Genomic DNA, 16242 nt, shown 5'->3' with positions numbered 1-16242 from the left:
CACAGCCTCCTTGGGCAACCTGTTCCAGTGCCTCACCACCCTCTGAGTGAAAAACTTCCTCCTAATATCCAACCTAAACCTCCCCTGTCTCAGTTTAAAGCCATTCCCCGTTGGCCTATCACATCTCTGTTGTCTGCAGCTGGAATTGAATTCACATTGAATTCACACTACCAACTGTGAATTCAGTTCCACACCTTTGCTTCATCTGCACTTCTCTGTCAGGTGCCATTTAGTCAGACTGCTCTCTGTCACACAGCAATAGAATGTTAACAGAGTCTTGGTAGGAAGGTTCAACCCCACCTGCCATTCCACCGCTGTTCACTTCTGATGCCATGGGCCAACATCATGAAATAGGAGAATTACTTTTATACAATTTTACAAGTATATTTCATGTTACTCTTCTAGTTTTAAAGCAAACAACATTGATACTATTGCTATGCAAAGCCTGAATCTAATACTTTATATACATATTTCTGCTTCTACCTTGGGCTCTGCCAAGCAAAGATGGACAGAAAGAAGCTTTTCGATGTGTGTCAACATACCTGGCAAGTTGACAGCTTCTTAGTCACCTCCTCATTTATAGGTAAAATAAAGAGAAAAATAGGGAAAAGAAAAAGTTTAAAACATAATTTTACTTACAGAGTTTATCTGTTGTTTTAATGAAATGTAAAGGTATTAACGTCTGTTATTTCATCATTTTTGTGTGAATTGTTATTCAAGAATAACAAAAAATATTCAGATTGCTTGCTTCGTGTTACTAAGGAAATAATGCTACTTTTACTTAATATAAGCAAGAGTCCCATAAGTCTATTCTGCTGTTTAAACTACACTGAGATATGCTGTATCATACATGTCTGTTACTGTGCCATCCTAGTTTTCAGAATAAATACCATATTTCAGAGATATGTGCAATTCCATTACGCAAAAAAAACAGCGTTCAACAAAAAAGGAATTGAGACAACTTACATATCCAGGCATTTTTAAAAGAAATCCTAGACTATCTTCGATATCTATTATATTTTAATCATTTTTGGAGAAAGGGTCTCTATGAGGAACTGTGATAGCACAGTGCTTTCCAGTTCAGGTACTTTTACAAGCACATCAGTTTAACAGTGTTCTTGCTGCCATTATTTTTGACCAGCACTTTTCTGCTCTGGATTAAAACCAGAGTGCAAAAGGGAACAATTTAAATTGTTACCACCAGTGCTGTGCAGCTGCTCCTTCCACAGCAGGCTAGTGGTAAAATGTGCAGGCTGATTATCTCAGAATGGTACGTGGTAAGATGTGACAAGAGCACCAGAATAACCAGGAATTCTCTTATAAAGCTGGTTTCTGGCAACAAATCCTTCATTCCCTTACTTGTGAAAGTAGAACTAAAAGCACAACCTTCACAATTGGTGCTGGTTTTTAATTCAAGGCTCAGCATCCAATAAGAGAGCAGCACATTACAGCAGGCAGCCGGAGCCAGTCAGTGGAAAAACAAGTAACCTAACCCACCAGTATGCAGCAACAGCCACAACGGGAGAGACACAGAGAGGTTATATCCCTTATGTTTTACAGTCCTGCAAAACTGAGCACAGAAACAGACACCAGGACATGATCTACTATAGAATAGTAATAAAAGGAAAGTTGCCCCAAATAAGGTATTCTTCCAAGACTGGCTTATTGTCCTGTTATATTTTGGGCATGTGCCACATTCCTCTTTAATAAAAAATCAGTGTTACAATAGGTAAAAGCAAAACCCTGTTCAATTGAACCTGTCTGTGAGTACAGCACTTGGAATGCTTTAATATGAATCAAGAATCCCAGAAGCTCAAGGAAAAGACAGGCTCTTTGTTAAACAAGCAAACAAAGAAACAAACTACAAAGCAAGACAAAGCAAAACAAGAAACCCAAACCAAAATAAAGAAAAACCAGTACCTTCAAAATACAAAAAAACAAACAAACAAAACAAATTAAAAGCACTGCCACCAACCCCACTACAGTTAGGAAGAATGTTGAAGGAAACAGGACTTGAAAATTGAATTAATAAATACTTATGGTGTATTCAAGCCCCTCATTTACTAGGTACATAGTACCTAGTACTATATTAGCAACATATATTAGCAACTCTATTCTCACAAAACTCTATTCCACAAAAAGCAGAAACATTAGCAGGAGGAACACTGCTATGAATAACGGGACAGACTGTGTCGGAGTTTCAAACAATACAATTTATGCAGTTTATAAGAACAGCCTTTTTGCTCTCATTTACAGTCAGAGCTATTTTAGGCGTGACATGAAGGAGAAGCACTCTGAGTCCCTGGAGTCCGAGTCTGGCCTCTTGCTGCAATCTACTGCATCACAATTAGCTGTCTCACAACTACACATAACATCTTGCTAGCTTCTGTCAGAAGGGGCAGAGCTTACATGGTGAAAGAGCAGTCCAGACAGGACAGAGGCAAGAGGGTTTTTTACAGTGGAAGTACATTTGATTAAAAAAATAAAAAAAACGAGAAACGTGAGCTGTCACTTCCGTGTCTAAGGCCAGCCCAAGAGAATGTGTAGCTCATTCAAGACAATCGTAACACATAAGCAACACAGAAATAAAACCAATATATTAATTTGACTCACAAACCCTTTTTAATGAAGGTAGAAGGCTTAAGCTGATTAGTCTTTCTTTACAAAATACCAAATTTAATTCTAGATTCAACATTTTAAACATTTCCGTGGGTAAGGTAAAAAGTGTTCAAAAAAAAGGACCTTTTGTTGTTGTTGTTGTTTTGTTTGTTATATCAGCACTAAGATACCTAAAATTGTCCTAATTCATATAAACAAAATAAGACAAATACTTACCGATATATCATCACTAAAGTCTATCTCATCCAAATCAAGGTATTCAGGGGCTTCCATTATTCTTCTATGGACATTTTTGGTGACTCAGCATAGTCGTAAAGACCTAAATAAGAAAAGAAAAATAGGCAATCTAATGAAGTCAAAACCACATAGAAATAGTTTAATATAGTTATTTGATCATTGAAAGCATGTGAAATACACAAGCAGGTCTTCGGGAGATCAATCCTCAAAGCAAAAAAATAGTTTTTCTCCTATACTCTGCATATCATGGAATATCTTCTGTTAAGGATGCTACTCCTTTGCTGCCCAGAACACAGCTCATCACTTCTGTTTTTCTCTGCTCAGGATGGCATACAAGAAATGAGAAGCATGTGATGCACAGAAACCAAAATCCTCTCACACCTCATCTCCACTCCTCCATACAAGCAACAACACAACACAGATGGTCCTTTACAGGTGGTGATTTGTCTGTCCTCAGTCTCTATCTGCACTTCTTCCCAAGCAATAACCGGGGCAAAAACAGAAGTGTATCTGCTACGTCCACCGATTCTCAGAGATCTTCAATACATCCTCATAGAAAGGGGAAAAAAGAAGCTAAAAGTCTCTTTGCAAAGCAAGAAAATGGCTATGAAATTCAGTATGTACTTCTGAATAAAGTGGAGCTTAAACAATCAGATCAAAGACAGCAAAACACAACTTTCCAAATCCTAACTAGAGTGAATGCATGTGTTATCACTAAAGATACGTACAATAGAAGTGAAAAAGGATGCTATTTTAAAAGCTGGTAAAAAAGTGGTACTTGTTTTTACAAGAAGTGAGTCGCTACGTGAGTATTAGGTATTATGATGGGAGCAAAACCAAACATTGGTAGTATTTGTACATAACACCTGGAAATGCCTGAAGGAAAGTCCAGTTTACCCATATGACAACTGCCAAGAAATACACTTATGAAGAATGATGTGTCACCTGTACAGTCCAAATAAAACAATTGCATGAGTGATTTACATGTGGTTAAGACTGTTGTAGGATAAGAGGTTTGAAGAAAATTTATTCCTGCAGGTGAGACACTCACTGGCAGACAAATCTACAATCACGGATCTCCTCAGCAACAGCCCATGCAAGCTCATAGTTGATTCTAAGACAGCTGTTGTTGGAAAGTTATTGAAAGAAGAACCGAGAAACACATCTGCTGTTTCAAGCTGAAAAGTTGGAAAATAAAATTTTTATATCTTACCAAGTTACTGAAAGTATTTTTCATTACAGTTTCTTCTTGAAATGGAAATAAACAAAAATACCCCCACAAAAATCCATAAATGCCTTCTTTACTATATATTTCTTCTCCTTTCAGTATAAGGAGGGAAGTCCTGGAAAGGAAAAAGCAGGGAGGAAGGCAGCATGGAAGAACAACTTCATCTATTTATTTTTGACTCTCACTGTTACTACTGAGTAAAGTGATACAAAGGAGATAGCCACAAAAAGGTAAGAACAGAGATGACACATTCAAGTCTATGAATTCTTCTCCTTGTAACTGATTTTGCTTTCTTGGCATAGATTTTCAACAATTTTTTTAAGGTTTGTGCCTTAGCACAACCTTCTTAGTTTGTATATGAACAACATTACAGTTTGTTTCTGGCATCATCATGACAACCAAGTTCCTTTTGCAAGCATAAGACCGCAGGAAAAAACAATTTCTGCGTTGTTTACACATATGAACAGATAGCAATCACTGTTGCATAGGCACAACTTACACTTGGCCAAATGATACAAAATCCCCACTGTCAACCATTTCAGAGTGAACAACTTAAGAGCTGAAGCAGTTTCCATGGAGCTCCTCTATTCTGTTCTAGCAGAGCAGAATAAGACAAAGAAATGGCACAAAACAGTTAGTATGGATTCCTGGTATAGTGATACGCCCAATGGCATGTATGAAGCACAGAAAAGAGTTTGAAGTTTCCCCTGGAATGAGATTTAAAGAAAATCCAGCATGTTTAACCTAAATAATTAATAATAATTATAATAATTTATATTAATAATATTTTTTTTTTTTTTTTTTTTTTTTTTTTTTGCAGCTAGAACTGATTTATTTAGGAAAACTACCACCTTCCCAAGCTCAAAAACATAAAAACAAATGTAACTTTGATAAAAGATTTATATTCTTGACTGCCGTATACATCAAATCATCCCAAATGAAAAGATCTCAATTTTTGACCTTTTTAACCATAATTTCAAGAAGGCATAGGAGCAAAATGTCCAAACAACTGCTTCCGTCCGTGCTAATGTGAAGACTGCATTTCACCTAGAGACATACAAGATTCACCATTCCTATCTGCACTCCTGAAATGTTATTTCCACAAAATGTCATCTTCCGTCTTCCTCAAAACACAAAGGCCATGAAGCACAGAAAGGCTGAAGAGAAAGTCAGTAACCAAAGCAAAGATACTTTCTCAACAGAAAGCTTCTCTTTCCAATGATGGTGCCCAGTTATGTGTAAAGAAAGGGTAAGAGACTCACACATTGAGGATTTTCTCCATGTAGTGAAACGGGACATCAGCTTAGAGAACGCACATCAAATAAGATTTCCCATGACTGTACTTGGTGTCTTATTCAAAAGGTGCACTTTCTGAAACAGAGCAGAGCTACAGTATGTATAATGCAAACCATATGGTAAGGATAGCACTCAGGTTGTGATTATTTTAAGACCTTTGCAATAGCTGAATTCAGCATTCAGCAGAGGTATAAACAAACCAAATGCTATTCACAAGGAGATAATAGGCAATCTGCAAGGTAAAAGTAATTGCAACCAAAGTTGCATCTGCCAGCAACGGATGGTAAGAGACAAAACATCATCCACAAATAGTAAAGAAAGGTGTTTCTCTGGTTTCATGAAACACTGCCATCAGGAGAAGTCATACAGCTAAAAACCACAGAGAAATGTGTCAATAGTAATGCTGGTATAATAACATCTTGCATAAACTGCATTGCAACAGATACTAATTAGTGATTATGCTGCAAAATAAAGCAAAACAGAAAAACCACCATCCTTCTCCTTTTCAAACAACAACAGCAATTGTCACTGATTTTCCAAATTACATGATTTCCCCTGCTATTGTTCTAAGCTAAGCCTGTTTGTCTGAACCCTTTTCCTGTTTCTGAAAAACATTCCATATGATTAGGTAAATGGAGGGAAAATGACAAAGAAAGCAAACAGTAAAATTTAAACAAACAAAAAAAACAATTAAATACTAGATCATGAGAACAAATCTGATAATTTCTGCAAGAAGTAAAACTCACTCTAGGCTGATGGCATGCGTTGCCTGCAGATGAAAAGTTTACATTGTTTAAAAGTTTATTTTTTGAACTTCATCAAGCTTTGGATTTGCCTCAGAAAAGTCACACCAAAAGCAGTATCAAGGGACATGCCATGTAAAGATGAAGAATATTCAATGTGGGAATGGCTGGAATGCTTTAAAGGCATTTCTGCTACTGACTTTGCATTGCATTATCTATGATCTTGCACAACAACAAGGGCCTGCAGAGATGAGCATTTGACTGTCATTTACTTAGTGAATGCGAAGACTGATAAGGGAAAAGGAAAGTAAATTGCTGGATGGATAGGACAAGTCCAACTGCATGATATCCAAAAGGCTAATTGCCGAGAGCTGCACTTTGAGTCATATCAACTCCATGCAGTGGTAGAGGCATGGGGAATAGTGCCTGGAGAGCTGCCCAAGCAAACATAAGCCAACAAGTGTGCTCAGCTGGCCAAGAAGGTCAATGGCATCCTGGCCTGCATCAGAAATAGTGCGATCTGCAGGACCAGGGAAATTACTGTGCCCTTGTACACAGAACTGATGAGATTGTGCCCTGAAAACTCTTCAGTGTAACAGTTCATTTTTGGAGCTCCTTGATATAAAGATGATCTCAAGTTGCTGAAGTATGTGCACAGAAGACGTCAAAGCTGGTGAAGGGATGAGATTGGAGGAATTCTTAGGAGTGGTGGAGGGAAATGTGGCTATCTAGTCTGGAGAGGAGGAGGATGAGGGGAGACTTCATCACTCTCCATAAATACCTGCAAGAAGGTTGCAGTGAGGAGGCTGTCAGTCCTTTTATTGGGTGACAAATGATAGGACATGAAGAGACAGTCACAAGTTACACCTTTGAGGTTTAGGCTGGCTATGAGGAAGAATTTCTCCATGAAGAGGGTTATCAAGCCTTGGTGCGGGTTGCTTAGGGAAATGGTGGAGTCTCCATCCCTGGAGGTATTTAAGAGACATGTGGATGTGGCACTGAGGGTCTCTGTTCAGTGATGGGACTTGGTATGTCAGGGTGATGGTTGGACTTGGTAATCTTTTCCACGGTAGATGATTCTATGACTGTAATTAATTCTGAATTGTCATCCATCATTCTCATCTTCTATGAATTCAGCATCGTTTTAAAGCAGCAGTCATGCAAAATGTGTATGTTTGTGTAAATGCCTGTTCAGTCCAGTGTTTGTACTGTCATTCACGTAGGTTTTACTCTGATACTGTAATTCTTCAAAAACAAACAAAACAAACAAACAAACAAACAAAAACCCACCAACCAAACAAAAAACCTCATGTTGACATAAAGGGTATTCATACTGTGCATTAATTTGAATCACTGATTAGAAGAGTCTGACACAATGCAGGCAGTGTATTCTTTCATTGCTCAGCATTTACGAGAGTTGCAACTGACTTCTGAGTAGCAAGAGTACACATGGAAGACATATTGCTTAGACAATAAGGCACCTAAGACCACATTTGTTAATAGTAACTACATGCTGAATTGACACTGTGATGCAGAACTCTCTTTCAGACTACACAGATACGATAAAGATCAACAAATCAGTCTATGAACACCTGAACCCCATAAGGTTTTCAAATTCTGCAATACTACACAATGAAAATGATGGGGATAGAAACATATTCATCTGTGTAGAAGGATACATGAACCAGAAAATCCTTTTTTTCCCCCTGTTTATTAGATACAGTGTCCCTTTCCCTTGTAACAGGTGAATGGAAGAAACAGGAGCAGTTGTTCTCTTTAAAAAGTTGCAGCTGGCACTAATTTCTTCTGAACTGCTGCCTTTTCTTGGAGCTGGAACAGATCCTACCTGCAGAATGGCTGCTCATTTCAGTGTATGTGTACATGGGAAAATAAGGTAGCAAGATATATACTTCTTTGTTAGAATACTGAAATATCAGTCTCACAACACTGCCTAGCCAATTGCATTTATTTCCAGTAAAGTGACTACACTTTGTAGCTTGGTTGCATGCCAAGGTTCACAATGTGCTTTACAGACACAGAAAATTATGTTAATAAAATAGAAATTATAGTGTTACTATCCACAAGCACAGACTTTTCTGTGACAGTATTGTTTACTTAAAAGTAAACACTATAACATTAATGCTAAATTGCTTGCTCAGATTTTAAAGCAAACTTAACCAATTAGTGTTTCTGCTTACTTGTCAGTTGCAGATAACTAAATATTTGCTTGTGAAGCCAAGCTGCAGGTCTGCCAAATGCTCTCATTTAGCGTTTTTTTCCCCTCAGTAAACAGATGCATTTCTTAGTTCCTCAATTTATTCTCTGACACCCTCCTAGTTCCAGAAGCAGAAACATCACCTGTTATAATTTTTAGTGAAAACAGCACTAAAATTGTGCTATTTGGTCTCAAATACTTTCAATAATTAACATACTTCTGTGATTCTGTGTTTCTCTGATTTTACTAGATATAGCAGCCCCTCTTGGTAGGTCCATTAGCTACAGAAGGGCTCAAGAGTGAAGTGCAGATTATCCAAGTGGAGGTGGAGGAATTGGGGAAACTGAAATGAAGAAGACTAAGAGATCACCATTTCTTTGCATGATGAGCACACAGTTTATTTTTCTTCAATTGCAGTGTCTTTTAGAGGTCCTCCCGAGCGATATGGTTGCACAATTTCACTTCTGAAGGCTGGTAACTAGGAGTCAGAATTAGAAACTAGCAAAGAGCAGGTCAGAGTTTTCCTTTTGGCTTCCCTTATTGCTGCACTGAACAGAAATATAGCTGGTGTGGAGCAAAAACGAAGCTGCCAGTGAGTAAAACACTTACTGCACATCAATCAATACTGATTCTTGTTAATTTGAAACTTTGACATCATTGTCCCAATTTTTCATCCACTTGAGGCTGATTTTTGAGACATGCAGCTTCTTTGTAAGCTTGAACAAAAGGCACTTGACTGTTACAGAGGCAAACATTTCCTTATCTAGCTGATTTTTCTCACCCTTGTCCATGTATGCTTTTGATTCTTCCAGACAACAAGGCTGTTTTTGGCTCCTTCACTTCTTTCCCATGTGTCCTTAATTAACAGTGACACCCCTAAAGGAGTCAGAGTCCTTTAGGCAGAGCATTTAAAATCCCAGGCTTTAAGAGAGTCACATGTAATGAAGCAGGGGAATCTAAATAGCTGCCTGGAGAGTAAAATCCTGGACGGAAAGTAACAGAAGCACAAATGAAAAGGAGTTTTTCTATTTGTTTAAGTAATTTATAGTGTGGAGTCGAACCCAAGAGATAGATTTTAAATTTAGCAGTAGGATGTCTGTGGTCTAGTTTCCAACTGTAGTAGCAAGTCATTGTGGCCAAATGACATCCAAAAAGTTAAAAATACTGTTGCAGTATTTTGCTTGTGGTAAAGGAAAGCACACTGGTTTAAAAACTAGTCACCATCTGTGGCATGGAGGACACTGGTTATAAATTTCTGTACGATCATTAAAGCTCTGATTTTTTTTCCTGCATTTTCTGCAGTTGTTCCCACTAACACAGAGTAAAACACTGGTAAATCAGAACAAAGGCAATCTGTATCCATGCACAAATGTAGTAAATTTTACCAAACAGAAGTGCTCTGCTTCTCTCCCAGTTCACTAGCTGTATTATTTTTTAGACACAAGATGTGGCCCTGGGCAGCCCAATCTAGAATGGCATGGGGACCTTTAAGCCCCCTCCAACCTAAGCCATTCTGTGATTCTGTGAATTCATGATTCTACGACTTCATGTACACAAGTTTTAATCGGTCAGTGCTGCTCCTTTGTCTGGAAGATGATGAGGGATGCCTGTTTATCTATCTTTTTGTACAAACCTGATAAAAGAGCAGTTAGAGAAGAGCTGATGTTTGCTCTCAGACACAACACACTTGGCCCTGGTAGAGTTCTGTTACCATTTTAATTTTAGTAAAAATAGGCACTTGCAGTGGACAATACTGATCACAGACCTCTGCAGGAAGACTAATTGCTGGGTGTGCACTTTGATATATGAAAGGACTGCATTTAGAAATTTTTTAAAGATGTTTTCTGTATATCATTTTTCTCCAGTTGCAATCAGAATGCTTCTGTGTCTCTGTGATCTGATTTGCTTTCTTTAACGGAATAGTCTTGCTTCATGGGAGAGAATGAAGACTAGGAAAAGAAGCTGCAAAGAAAGAACAGCTGAGAGAATCACACTGTACATTTTAGATTATAAAGAGTGATCTGCATTGCTCAAATAGTGATTCATTTTTCAATAATTTTCATTAACATTAGTGTTCCCAGTCCAGAAATGTATGAATTTTTTATGTTTCTAATGGCCCAATTTTATATGCCTTGGATTGAACCGACTGACAATTAGCTTTGGAGCTGTGTTGACCTGTTTGTGTTCTTTTTGATCTATCAATCAATAGTAATAGAAAAAGTAACAATTTCAAAACCTCTTACAACCGAATAAAAAATAACAACTATATTGACTTCTTTAATAATTGTCCTGGAAGAATGACAGTAATTTAATGACATCAACAGAATGAAACACGTTTACCAATCCATGCTGGGAATAATGCAGTAGCAGCATAGGGTCTGGATGTGAACTCTCAGCCTCTTTCACAGGCTTATGAAAGTGTGGAATAGCACAGAAAATAAAAAATGCATAATACCTGTAGAAAAACACAATTTCAGAGGAAATGCGAGGACTTCTGCGCTAATCTAGCAAGTTCCTTAAAAGGACATGAAATATAATCTGTTGTACATATGTTCTAGATTTTAGACAAGAGACTTTGTGAGAAGTATTTTCAGAGCCTGCTGGGGTATAGTCAATATAGTGGCAATTTCCCATAAGAACATGTGTTTACCAGCTCCAGCTTCCTTCTGAAACTTCTGAAACACTGTAAAGAACTGCTTTCATGAATATTTTTTTTTTCTTTTTTTCTTTTTGTTTTTTGAACAGGCAAAACAAACAGGATGTTTTGGTCATGAGCAGCACAATGCAATGAGAAGTACATGTAGCTTATTTATATAATGGTTATGCTCACAATTATTTATATGGATATTCCTGTTTCTGTACACTCTAAAAAGTATTCGATCACTATTCTCTCTTTTTCTGTTCTTCTGTTGAATACTTCCATCCATAAGAGGGAGAGTGAAATGGCAAGTACTGAAAACATGGCAATCTGTAAAAAAAATGTATATGGAGTGCTAAATCAGTGTTTATCTCTGGTTTGGTTTTAGTTGTCAGTGATGGATACCTGACAATAACAGCATTGTGACAGCCAGTAAGCATCTGAAATACAAGGGCTGCTCTGAAAGTAATGCCTCCTATATTATTATGTTGGATATTGGTCCACAGTGTCAGAGGCAGATGTTGCCTTTATGACAGTAGAGGTTGAACCTTCCCACCAGTGTCCCATTACATATGGTGGCTGTGAGCACAGCAAGGCAGTGAATAGTGCACTTCAGCAGTGGTGACAGTGACACTGGTCTCCTTGCTGCTGCAGATTTGTACAAGCGCAGCATGCAGGCTCTCGTGCACTGCTGGCAAAAAGGCATAGCTACTGGTAGTGACTATGTTGAAAAAGTGTTTTGTAGCAGAGAATTTGCTCTATCAAATAGTTGTCCTGGTTTCTGATCTGTTGTATTTTTCAAGGAAATAAAAAGGAGGCATTGCTTTTGGAGCAACCTACTTCCTTTTATTTCATTTCACACAAATTAACAAACAGAAAATAAAGAAATAACGAAGAAGTAAACATTAGCAACATCCAGCTGTACCAGTCTGTGCATCTCTTTAGAGATCTACTTTGAAGAATCCCATGGATTATGACCTTGAAGAGAAGTGAAGTCTAAGACTACTGGTCAATATACAAGGATTACCTCAAAGCTCAAGTAAAGCTCAAGTACTTCAACAAGCAAGAGTCCAGGCAAAAGTGGCAGGAGACTTAAACCGTGCATGAAGCTCCAGAGTGAACTCTGATACAAGGTGGAAGAAGGGACAAGTGACCCAGCAGAGCTGCAGTCTGATACTGCAGGGTTAGGAAAGCCATGATCAACCTGGAGTTAAATCCCATAGGGATGTGAAAGGCAACAAGAAAGACTTTCAAAATACATTAATAGCAAAAAGAAATATAAGGGAAATGTGAGGCAGCTGCTGAATGTAGTGGAGAAGTGGTGACAAATGGCATGAAAAATGCCAAGACATAGAGTGATTTATTTGCCTCAGTCTTCTCCACTGCAGGAATCCCAGACTACTGAAGCAGAGTAAAATTCTGGAGCAAGGGAGACTTTTCTCTTTTGGAGCAGAACTAGGTTAGGAAGCAATTAAACACACTGGAAGCACATAAACCTATGGTGTCTGCCGTTTTGTGTGTATTAGTGTTGCATCTCAGTGAATGATCTCAGAATGAGGCTACTCCCTAATATCTCTAAAAGTTTATTGCAACTGTGAGAGGTTCCTGAAGACCAGAGGAGAGCAAATGTCACCCCTGTCTTCAAGAAGGGCAAGAAGGAAAATCTCACAAACCACATGGGTCAGGTGCCTCAATCTCTAGAAATTGGTTGAAGAAAATCATCCTGTTAAGCACTTGCAAAGAGATGAAGGCCAAGCAAGGGATCTGGAGTAATGAACATGGACTTATGAAGGGGAAACCATGCCTATCCAACCTGATACTGTTGTGAGCTACAATATAGAGACTAGCTTGGTGGATATGGGAGAGCAGTGGATGTTGTTTAGTGAGGGTTGATGCTACCTCACATAACAGAGAATCATGGAATCATAGAGTCATAGAATGGCTTGGGTTGGAAGGGACGTCAAGGATCAACCAGTTCCAACCCCGCTGCAACAGGCAGAGCTGCCAGCCAGACCAAGTACTCAATCTGCCCAGGGCCCCACCCAACCTTGCCTTAAACGCTTGGAGGGATGGGGCATCCACAGCCTCTCTGGACAACCTTCTTGAGCACCTCACCACCCTCACAGAGAAAAACTTCCCCCTGACATCTAATCTAAATCTCCCCCCCTTTAGTTTAAAACCATTCCCCCTTGTCCTGTCACAATCTACCTATGTAAAAAGTTGACTTCCCTCATGTTTATAAACACCCTTTATATACTGGAAGGCCACAGCAAGGTCTCCCTGCAGCCTTCTCTTCTCCTGACTGAACAAGCCCAGTTCCTCCAGCCTATCTCTATAGGAGAGGTACTCCAGCAATCTGATCCTCCTCCTGGCCCTCCTATGGACCCTCTCCAAAAGCTCCACATCTTTCCTGTGTTGCAGGCCCCAGACTTGGATGCAGTATTCCAGATGGAGCCTCACATCCTCATAGAAAGCTGATTAAAGGTGAGGACATGAAGGTGGATTCAAAGCTGGCTGAACATCTTGGTCCAGAGTGTTATGGTCAATAGTGCAATCAATGTGTAGTTGAGGGCAAGTCAGTACTTGTGTATCCCCAGGGCCAGTTAAGCAGATCTGAACAATGGAAGAGAGTGCACTCAAAATTTGCTGATGATAAAATAATGGGAGGAATGGAGGGCACACCAAATGAATGTGCTGTCACTCAAAGGTGCGTGAGCAAACTTGAAGACTGGGCAGGTAAGGAGTGCCCTGAAGTTCACCAAAAGGAAATACAAAGTCCTGAATCTGGGGAGCTATAACCCCATGCGCAAGTGTGCACTGGAAGCTTACCAGCAAACAAACTCTTCACGGAAGGATCTGAGTCCTTCTGGCTGTGAGCTCTACCTTATAGTAAAGAATGCCAGAATTTTAAATTTACAAGATATTTTAAATCAAATTAATATTTCTCCTATATTAGTACTCTCTACATTGAGCAGAAGTGCTTCAGCATTATAGATCCCCCCTCCGCAATTTAAATGTGGAGGGTAGATCCAATGCAAATCATAATTAAAGATAACACGAAGTTAAACATATATTGATAGAACACTTTAAAGGGGGAAGTAGGAGCTCATTGCCATTTAAAGACTGTTTTTGAACAAGTGGAGGAAATAGCTACTATGCCCAAATACGGTCAGTAACTGGCATTCTGAGGCTTAGATAAATGGAATTAAACTATCAGTGTAAAAAAGTTAAGTAGAAATACATGATAATTGAAGAGTTTAATGCCCTTTGATTAAAAAAAGTCCAAGATGAATGACCAGTACATTATCTTCTCTCAGGAGTAAAAGCTCTTTTTCTTATATAGAAAATTACTAAATAGGGAACATATAGAACTTATTAGTTAAATGCAATTTATGGTTTTTGTGTGTGAAGCTTATAACAACATTTAACAGGGAAAGACGAAAGTATTATCAAAACCGTAGCCCTGTGTTTAGCACCTCTGTGAGAGCACTTACTAGCATGAGCTGGTTGGTGGAGAAGTGGCAGAATCAGACCCAGTTCAACTTCTAATGCAAAAGTCTGTGGGAAGCTGAAGTAAAAGGCACCACCTGCATGTCTTACCATTTGGCTTTGGATTGTATCAAAAGCAGCACCTGCATGTTTAGCTGTAAGGGTGCAATCTTCAGTACAGCTGCTATCCTACTATGTTTTTTCTACATCACTGCAAACAGTGGCATTATGGAAGTAAGTTACAGTAATGGATGTAGTACAGCATAGCATGCAATACTGCTGTGTGTTTTTGTTTGCTGACTAGTCTTCCTTTCCATTTCTACATGGTGTGCAGCTGTCATTTACAGAGGTGAGTTGTTTGATCTGGTTTTGTTCTGCATGTTTGTGAATCTTAAAAACCACACAAAAAGTTAGCTGGTGGGAAATATCTGAAACTATTGCCATATGGGCTTCTTACGATAAAATAAGAATGCTAATGTTGCACAGCTGTAGGGTATATCATATTAAGAGCTAATAGGTGTGTTGTAGTTCAAAGGGAAAAACTAGGCAAATATAGCCAAACATCTCATTTTTGACAGATCAGTCGACCTCTTATTTATTTTGATCTTTTCATTAGCAATAAGCAGACAGCACATTAGCTTTTCTTCTAGTTTGAATCACATATCATACAGAATCACAGAATCGCCAAGGTTGGAAGGGACCTCAAGGATCATGAATCTCCAACCCCCACAAGCAGTTTCAGTTTTAAAATAACAAATATTGATTTCCAACTCCAAAGGTTTCCCCTTCAAGGTTGATTGAAACAAACATACTTATTTTTCTAGGCCTCATTCCAGAAAGCTCCATTGCATGCATTCCGGTCTAATGCTCAGAGTCCAGTTTCCTTTCTGCTTCAATCTTGAAAGAAATATAAAACTATGGAGAGGAAAAGACTGTTTTATTATGAGAAATCTGGAGTGATTCTCACTGAATAAATGCCTTTCAAGTTGTGCTTATTACTAACAACTCCTCAGTCAGATCACTTAATAACCGGAATATTGATCACATTGTTGCTAAATTGCTGCTTTCTTTTGGGAATGAGGAAGTGGACTTGCTGTCTTCTAGTATTAAATGTGATGGTTGTTTATTAAAGCACTAAATGCAGAAGTATTTAGAAAAGTAAGAGGGAAGTAATTACTAACAATCAAGTAGATACTCCTTGCCCCAAGTTGGGTAAAGTCCAACTCACACAGCTATTAATGAAAAAGTGGAGCTCAGATGTCATTCATAAAGCAAGACTTTGCTTCTGGAATAAGTTACGTGAAATACTATTTATTCAGTGCTTTAAAAACAAAGAAATGAACAAAAGCCATGGGGAATGTCAGTAAGAGTTCTTTACTATCACTGTGCATCCTGATGCAGTATGTGACTGGTACAGTGCCAGTCACTGTAGCTGTTAAAAATAAATGATGTTGACGTGCCTTAAGTTGAGAAGGATTTTCTGTGCATTTCATGAGAGTAGGAGACTAAGCAAGTGAACCACACAATATTACCGACCTTAGCATGACGTCTTTAAAATGAACTCCCTAAGACTGCACTGGATGCAAGGTTGGATGACTGTGTGATCTTGAGATCTAGGTAAAAGAGTCTCTTTAAATTGGTCCAGAAAACAATACTTTTGTTCTCATCTAAAAATCTGCACCGAATATGCACTGCCTTTATTAAGAATAGAACCATTCTCAGTATTTGTACTTCTGTAGGGCTGTAGGTAGATTGTTCCTGCATGTCTGGAATGCAA

The 16242-nt window shown here is 38.5% G+C and overlaps 1 protein-coding gene across 5 annotated transcripts in view; it reads right to left on the bottom strand.

The window, feature by feature from the left end:
- Positions 1 to 16242, bottom strand: part of LOC122166059 (synuclein alpha interacting protein) — an 80516-nt gene that overhangs the window by 45669 nt on the left and 18605 nt on the right. For 2 of the 5 annotated variants that reach the window (XM_042829551.1, XM_042829555.1), the window contains exons 2-3: positions 2836 to 2938; positions 543 to 572 (exon numbers count right to left, since the gene is read on the bottom strand). In XM_042829551.1, coding sequence (XP_042685485.1) covers positions 543 to 572; positions 2836 to 2892 — 87 coding nt within the window. In that variant the 5' untranslated portion in view covers positions 2893 to 2938. Of the gene's footprint in view, positions 1 to 542; positions 573 to 2835; positions 2939 to 5346; positions 5456 to 16242 lie in introns of all 5 variants that reach the window. The other 3 variants (XM_042829552.1, XM_042829553.1, XM_042829554.1) reach the window with 3 other exon arrangements.

The sequence above is a fragment of the Centrocercus urophasianus genome, unplaced genomic scaffold, assembly GCF_019232065.1.
Source record: "Centrocercus urophasianus isolate 14NV4802_14NV808 unplaced genomic scaffold, USGS_Curo_1.0 seq_31, whole genome shotgun sequence".
Classification (NCBI taxonomy): Eukaryota; Metazoa; Chordata; class Aves; order Galliformes; family Phasianidae; genus Centrocercus; species Centrocercus urophasianus.
The sequence above is the reverse complement of the archived record's forward strand: the minus strand, read 5'-3'. Positions and strand labels throughout refer to the sequence as shown.